This window comes from Myotis davidii, unplaced genomic scaffold, assembly GCF_000327345.1.
Source record: "Myotis davidii unplaced genomic scaffold, ASM32734v1 scaffold217, whole genome shotgun sequence".
Lineage (NCBI taxonomy): Eukaryota > Metazoa > Chordata > Mammalia > Chiroptera > Vespertilionidae > Myotis > Myotis davidii.
Window position 1 is genome coordinate 1,704,651 of NW_006290034.1, and position 8,597 is coordinate 1,713,247.

General features: G+C 54.3%; 1 protein-coding gene across 1 annotated transcript in view; it reads left to right on the forward strand.

The window, feature by feature from the left end:
* Positions 1-8,597, forward strand: part of PALMD (palmdelphin) — a 35,890-nt gene that overhangs the window by 14,426 nt on the left and 12,867 nt on the right. Inside the window, 1 exon segment of the mRNA XM_015563510.1 lies at positions 4,036-4,163. Coding sequence (XP_015418996.1) covers positions 4,036-4,163 — 128 coding nt within the window.

The following is an 8,597-nucleotide window of genomic DNA, read 5'->3' on the forward strand; positions in this document are numbered from 1 at the left end:
CACCCTCCTGGCCTCGGAGAGGCCGACAAGCAGTGACGTCCGCCTTCCCGGCAGCAAGTGCAGAACTGAGCCTGGCTTCTCACTGGTCAGCCTTTACCCCTGAGTGTCCTCAGGTGCCTGGACGCAGGGAGGGAGGCTTCAGCCCTGGCATCTGGCCCAGGACACGGCCTTGCTTACCATCCCGGGGGCGGGGCCACGAGGAAGCCCCCTTTTCACATCCACGAAGGCCAGGCCCGCCCTTCCCCAGGGGCCAGACCCGACCCGGTCCGGCCCACCCACAAAGGACGCGGGGCCTGAGAGCTCAGCCCAGTGGGCGCCATGTTGGCTGAGAGTGGTTTGGGTCTTTGTTTTATTTTCTTTGGACGGAACATGAGATCATAACCCAAAATACAGCTCCATTTTAACATCAGACTTTCCCTCTCCCGTGGGTGTGGCCGCTGTAATTAAAGCAGCTGCGACTCAGCATTTCCTGCCACTGGAGGCCACCGGGCCGCAACCTGGGCTCCCTGAGCAGCCCGAGCAGGAAGCGGTCGGGTGGGGGCTGCTGAGACCCTGCCACACCCCCACATGCACCACGGCCTGCGGCCGCTTCTGTCTCTGCACCGGGGGTTGCGGGGGGCTGTCCACCCCCAGAGCTGCGCACTGACCCAAAGGGGTGGGCGTGGGGAACCGCCCTTCTCATCTGCATATTAATGCCATGGAGACCAGCATGGCCCTGGTGGGCTATAGGCCTTCTGCCTGCAACCTAGTGGGAAATTCCAGATGAAGTAAATAATGAGGAGAACTTAGATGATGATTTTTAATTTAAATATAAGAATAAGCAGTAACAGGGTTCTGTGGATGTGGGTCTGAAGCTGACTCTTCAGTAGAATTGATGTAGGCGCACATCGGGCCTTTCCATCAGTAAATATCTCTTTTACTTAACGTTTTTATTGATATTTTTAGAGAGAGAGGAAGGGAGGGAGGAGGGAGAGGAAGGGAGGGAGGGAGAGAAGAGAGACACATGGATCAGTTGCCTCCCATCGTACCCAGACGGGGGACCGAACCTGCAAGCAGGGCCTGTGCCCTGACCAGGAGTAGAGCCAGCAGCCTCCCAGTGTGCGGGACGACGCTCAGCCAACTGAGCCACACCGGCCGGGACAGTAACGATTTCTTAAACACCTACTATGTGCCAGGCACTAAGCTGGACGCTCGCCAAAGCTTCCAAAGAGTATAAAACGGTCCGGCCTGAGCCCTCACCGTGGAAGCTGCCACGCAACCTGTGAGGCGTTTGTGCCGCCATGAGCCTGCCTGGGAGGCGAGGGGGCGGGAGGAAAGGGCATCTGGGGAGCAGGCTCATCTCCCAGCTGCGGAAAGGGCTGGCTGACCCAGCGGCCACCGGGCACCCCGCCAGAGCACACTCAGGAATGTGGGCGAGCATTTGAAAACCTCTCCCGGAGCAGGCACACCCCGCCCAGAGCGCGCTGGCCTCCGCCGTAACCAGTGTCCCTTTCACTGGCTTCTTCACCACCTGTTCCCGCGCCCGGGACACCCGCCCCACCTCGCTGACCGCGGGCCTGGTCAGTCTGCTGCAGCCACCACCCTAAGCGCCGTAGGTGCACACACAGGAAGCACACTCATGGCAAGAGCTGCGGGCACTCACTCCCACCCCTTCGCTCCAGGCCCTGCAAACACCCCGACCACATGCTGGGCGGGCAGCTTTCCCGGGGAAATTGTTAGCGTCCTGACACCCGGGCCTGCCCTGTGGGTCATCTTGCCAAGCTTCCTGGTCAGAGCCTCAAGCCACAGAGACACATAAAATACACCAAACCTAGAAGATGTCTCTTTTCTGGGAGTCCATCAAATTCATGGCTTGAAAAACAAATGGATTCCCAACGTCTGTGCCATGAAGTGTAGGACGTAGAAGTGCTTCGGGAAACCTTTCCCTAAGACACTGCCCAGCCCGACTGCGTGGCTCGGTGGTTGAGCATTGACCTATGAGCCAGGAGGTCACGGTTGGATTCCCGGTCAGGGCACATGTCCAGGTTTTGGGTTCCATCCCCAGTTGGGGGTGTGCAGGAGGCAGCCCATCAATGGTTCTCTCTCATCAGTGATGTTTCTATCGCTCTCCCTTTCTCTTTCTCTCTGAAAAAATATATATTTAAAAAAGAAAAAAAACTGCCCAAAGTGACCGGAAAATGTAAGCAAATATAATTCTTTAACTGCCAAAATGTCTGACTCCCACACCACTTACATTTTCATGTAGTTAATATGCCTTTGATTCTGAATGTCACTGTGAAATGGAGCCTATATGTTCATTAACCTCGTATGCTTAAGTCTGACTCGGGACATAAAAGCAAAATAACTGTTCTTATTACTAGAATATGGCACCGCGGCATTCTGACTGCTCATCCAAACGATAGGCCTTCCATTCCTGCGACGAGCGCTCTGCCAGGGGAAATGGCGAGGTGTGGGTGACGCACCACGTTTTACGCGGCTAAAAGGAAAATCACTCTCATTCCCCGCCAGGCTGAGAGCCAAGAAGGCAGCCCCTCGCTGCCGTGATCACGCCACAAGCTTGCTCTCCGTGTACCGCCAGCGTCACGGGCCAGCCCGTCCCCATGGCCGGGCAGTGACGGGGCCGCACGTGACCGGCTGGCACTCCCCTGCGAGGGGGCTGGGAAGGGCAGCAACGCCCTCTGACAGGGACCGCCTCTGCGTTACTGGGCACCATCGTCCACCAAATGAAAGCAAATTAAAGTCCAGGTGAATTCTTTAAAAAGGCGGCACACGCAGGCCCATGGGGCGTCCTGGACTTCGGGAGATCAGCCCTGACCTGTGGGGATAACACGGACTGTGTCTGCGGGAAAACGTTTCCACAGCAGCTCAGCGGCTATAATTAGAGGCTGAGAGGACGCTCTGGCTTGCTGGGCGCGTTGTCCACATGCCCTTGAACTCTGAGAGGTCAACGCGAACACCGTGACCTGGGAGGAGGGCGTCGCTCGCCCACGTGGTTTGCAAAGGGTGTTCCGTGCGCCCCGGCTCCCAGGCCGCCCACCGCGCCCCTCGGGGCAGGCCAGGCCTCCTCTATCCTGCCAGCTATCATTTCCCACCACGTTCACCCGTCATCAGTGCCATATTTCTCAACACTGTGAAAACAATTGCCTTCAAGTAACCGTCCTTTGGTAACTATCTAGCACAACCTCATTTAAACTTTCTTTTGAAAATTCAGACCCATTTACATTCCCGCCGCCGTCATCCTAGCATCCTTTGGAAAGAAACAAAAGTCCCTCTTCCTGGTTCTCGTGTGCGGTGGAGAGAGACGTCCCAGGAAATAAGGGAAAGGTCCCCTTCTCCTCTTCTCACCCTTTTGGACACAGTGGGTCCCGGTGGAATATTATTGAGCGAGTGATTGACAGCGGGGCTAGACACACAGAGACGCATTTTGCTTCGGGAAGAAAAGGGGGGACGCAAACTCTTTCAAAATACTATCCAGCTGTTGCTACGGGAGACGCGGACAGGGTGCTGGCGAAAGCCTCTCCCATCGGCTTTCCCTCTCCTCAGGCTCGGGCTCGGGCTCAGGATACAGTTCTTCCTGCAGGTTCCAGGGGAGTTCCTTTCCTTACAGTGAAACAGAAATCTCCTTCGTTTTGGTAAAGTGGACAACATTCCAGCTCACCACCCTGGCTGGTCTGGCTGAGTGGATAGAGTGTCAGCCTATGGACTGAAGGCTCCTGGGTTCGATTCTGGTCAAGGGCACAGGCCCCAGCTGCAAGCCTGATCCCCAGCAGGGGGCGTGCAGGAGGCAGCCGATCCGTGATTCTCCCTCATCATTGATGTTTCTCTCTCTCCCTCTCCCTTCCTCTCTGAATTCAATAACAATATATTTTTTAAAAAGAAGGCTGCAAAGAAGGAAAAGGCCAGGTTTATTCGGGCAAGGGGGTGAGAGAGGATGCTTTCTCTCTGAAGTGTGCCCGTGCTGAAACTCCTAGATGTGAGAGGGGTCAGGGGCCGGGGGCTCTGCTTTAAGGAAACGTCTCTGTGTCCCCGACTCAGAAAAAGGCCCTGCGGGAGAGCTGGCTGCTGGACGGCGTCGGCGGCGGCGGGAAGGAGCAAGAGGAGCTGAAGAGGCAGAACCAGCAGGACCAGCGGCAGATCCAGGCCCTGGACCAGAGCATCCTCAGGTAGGGCCTCGCGGAGGCTCCCAGCCGCCTGTGTTCCGACTTAGTCCCCTCGCTGCAGGGGGAAGGGCCGTTCTCACATGTGGGGACAACGTCGGGTCTCCCGTTTGAAATTTCTCATAGCAAATAGGGAAACACACCCGAGGGGAACCATGGGGACGGTGCGGTAGGTGTCCCCTGCGCCTAGCAACCTAGGGGGATTGGTCAAGTGCAGATCGGTGACTCCGCCGGTGTGCTCATGCGCAGATAGTAGCAGCGATAGCCTTTAGAGCAGCGGTTCTCAATCTGTGGGTCGCAGCCCCTTTGGGGGTCGAACGACCCTTTCACAGGGGTCGCCTAAGGCCATCGGAAAACACATATATAATTACATATTGTTTTGTGATGAATCATGATGCTTTAATCATGTTCAATTTGTAACAATGAAAATCCATCCTGCATATCAGATATTTACATGACGATTCATCACAGTAGCAACATTACAGTGATGAAGTAACGAAAATAACTTTATGGTTGGGGGTCACCACAACATGAGGAACTGTATGAAAGGCTCCCGGCCTTAGGAGGGTTGAGAGCCGCTGCTTTAGAGTGATTGGCAGCTTACAGACTCCGATGCGAAGCTAGAAGCACCTTCCTGGCCCATGGCAGGTGATCAAACAACAGGCCTTCGAAGCCCCAACCCCCACCGGCCCCTGAGGACAGGGGACAGCTCCACAGGTGTGCTTCCGCTGTCCCCCCTCACACCCCCTAGGCCTCCCTGGCCACACCCAGTGCTGGGAGGAGAAGGCACTGTGGAAAGACCTCACAACATTGTCTCTCGTCTACTTCCCCAATGATTTGGGCACAGGCAGTGACCTCCTTTCCCAGGCCCACCCCTGCCCATCACACCTGCTCAGTGCAGCCGGCAGCTTCTGATCTAACCAATCGTCATGTAAATATCTGATTCTGGGTTTAAAATGAGGTAAAGGGTGTGGGGGAAAATCGGAAAGGTCAGGTATACGATAGGATTATCAGTGTTATCACAAAATAGAGACAGCACGGGGAAAGAGAGAGGAGAAGGAGGAGGAGGAGGAGGAGGAGGAGGAGGAGGAGTTATTTTCTAGCCACTTTAGACAGGATGTCCCCAAAAACTGTATACAGAGTTTAACAGCTGATAGCTCGATAGAAACATCCATGATGAGAGAGAATCCTGGATCGGCTGCGTCCTACATGCCTCAGATTGGGGATCGAGCCCACAACCCAGGTACGTGCCCTGATCTGGAATCAAACCCTGACCTCCTGGTTCATAGGTTGACGCTCAACCCCTGAGCCACACCAGCCAGGCCAGCTTCAATTTCAACATGGAACTCCATGATGTAGAAATAGAAAGGTGAACGGATTTTGTTGTTGGTTATGGTTTAGCCAAATTTAATTCATTCTCGTTCCGGCCCACGGTGAACCCCTACCTAAGGCTCCATCGACCTGCACAGGACAGCGTGTGCCTTAATGAGAGGAACGTCTCCTCACAGCCAGCCAGCCACGCCCTGCATCACATTGCAGCAACGTAGACAAGCCGCTCCCCTGGGATCACATGAGAGGGGAGAGAAACGCGGGAAAGGGCCAAAAGGGAGAACACAAAACACCCACCATTTGTTCCTTCTTAAATTCCCCGTTGCCTAGAAACACTCAAGAAATGAATCCGCGGCAATTACAGGAGTCAAACCATTCCCAGCATGCTTCTCGCTCTCCCTGTTTAACTCACTGGTTTACCAGATTCGCAGCAGTTCAATGACTTGAACATTAATGTACTAAAAAGAAAAGTCTTGAAATTCTAAGCTTCTCAAAACACCTCTCTTTATAGCCTTTAACTTTTCAAAGTGCTTTTGCATTCAAAACAGTGTAAGGAACTTGAAACATAAATATGAGACCACCCGCGGAGGGGACACAGACCTTGGGCTCTGGATGTGACTAAGGAAGGAAGGAAGGAAGGGGGAGGGGTGTTGGTTTCAGTGACCCATCCCACAGGTCCTGGTCACAAAGAAAGAAAGGCAGCCCTGGTTGGCTTGGCTCAGTGGATAGAGCATCGGCCTGCAGACTGAAGGGTCCCAGGTTCAATTCCCGGTCAAGGGCACGTACCTCAATTACAGGCCCTGGTCGGGGTGCGTGCAGGAGGCAACCAATCTATGTGTCTCTCTCGCATCGATGTTTCTCTCTGTCTCTCCCCCTCCCTTCCACTCTCTTTAAAAATCAACGAAAAAATATCCTCAGGTGAGGATTCACAACATAAAAAGGAAGAGCAAGGGCAGAGACTCATGGTGAGGGAGGAAGGTGTGTGTGCCGGGGGCGCAGACTCACTCATTCCCCGGAGAGCTCCATACCGCCCCCCAGACAACGGCCTCACAGCCTTGCAGTGCATCTCGTCCACCAGAGGCAGGTGTGGCTCCGTCCCTTTAGACCACCCACGACTAGCAGGTCCTTGTGGGTATCTGTGCTGCATGCAGCTAGCACATGGTCTTCAGAGAATGGGGTCCTGCTCTGGGCGTGCAGTGAGCACAGTGAACACTGGGGCGAAGCGAAATGAAGTGGCCGGGGAGCAAGAAGACAGTGGCGGCTCTGTTACCCGGAGAGAAAAATGTGAGGGGTGACAAGGACAAAGCCGGCGATTGTGTCCAACAGAGAGTCAGTGGCTACAGGCGTCATTGAATGGGCTGTGTCGTTTCATTGTGCAATTACAAGTAGTTTATTCACTAAAAATATTCTTCCCTGCCACTTAAAAACAAGGAAAGAAAAAGGCTTTCCAAATTGAAGGACAGGAACATCTGTGGTCAGCTTGCCACACCCTGGGCACCATCGTTGAAGGCCACTTGGCAAACTCCAGTCCCCTACGCAGAGGGCAATGTGAACTATGATTACCCGTATTTAGGTCTTATTCAATGTCGGCACGTAGTACGTGGTTCCCAGCAGGACCTAATAAAAAATCGCACACCCAGCCCAGCCGGCATGGCTCAGTAGTTGAGCCTGAAGAACAGCGTTATCGCTCGGCCGGCGTGGCTCAGTGGTTGAGCATCGACCTATGAACCAGGAGGTCACGGTTAGATTACCAGTCAGGGCACATGCCTGGTTGCAGGCTCTATCCCCAGTAGGTGGTGTGCAGGAGGAGCCCATCCATGATTCTCTCTGATCATTGATGTTTTTCTCTCTCTCCCCCTTCCTCTCTGAGATCAATAAAAATATATTTAAAACACACACACACACACAGCCTCTGCCTGCCAATGCGTTTGAGAGACCCCCAACCACCCGTCCTCCACGCCCACCTGCAGGGTGTGCGTTCACGGACACCCACGTGAAACTGCCTGTGTAACCAGCGCAGGGAAGTGCCCGGCCCCCTGCCAACCAGGTGGGTTCCTGCATTCTGACGGCCGAGGAAACCCTTCCCGTACAAAATCCTGTTCTGACAGAAAGGCTTTGCCTGTCCCCTAAATGATTCTCTCGTGACATCGCCTGCCTACCTGGCAGCCTCAGACCATGGTGGCGTCCCCCTGCCCATCAGATAGTGACTAACGTTTACGGCATTCTAGCTGGTGACGAGATTCCCTGCGTTCCTCGAGCGTCACTGGGAATTACTCAGCTTTTCCAGGCCTGCGCTCTGTCCCCAGTGCCCAGGGCCGACGCACACTTGTTTCAGTGTCATCGGGGGTTATCTGAAGCCGCCGGCCGTGTGGGACTGCTGTTCTGCTCTTAAAGGTTCAGGATTAGACGCGGGAGATCTGGCTCGAGGCAGACTCCGCGCTTGCCCTTTGTCAAATGCCCTTGAGTCCCCTGGCGCGCTCCCCGGGGCGTGTGACTCTCTGCTCCGGTGAGTCCGCGCTTCCTTATTGTTACTGTCCACAGCCGTGCAAGGCCTGGCTGTACGCGGCTCCCGCCCTCCCTCGTGCAGAGAAGTGCCTTGTCTTTTAAGATAGACATTCATTGGTGAGGACCTATGCCTGCCGCGTCCTAAGTGCTTATGAAACGTTTGTTAAGTGTTTGATGAAATCTATCGGACCCGTCTTTAAAAGAATACAACAAAGCAGCCCACGTTCGACTGGCCTACATTCTCAATTTTATGGAGAAGGTGTGGCTTGACATTAGCTTTGGCCAAATGATCTCTAAAGATAAAATATCTTTACCGCCGACCCATTAGGAATCATCCGCCGCCCACCACAGGTGACCAACCCCCTTCGGTCAGGGTTGCCTGGCCCAAGCGTCCACTCTGTGCACTGAAGGGCATCGGTGCCAGGGCTGTACAGTTACAGCTCCCCCCACACACACACACCTGCCCCTCGAGGACCGGAGGCATCCATGTTAACTAGCTCATGACAATACAAAGCATGTCGGCTTTGACGGGTCATTCAGAAACATGTAAATTCTTTACCCACCAGAGCAAAGACTGAATTATCTTTTTTCCATTTTTACTGGCTA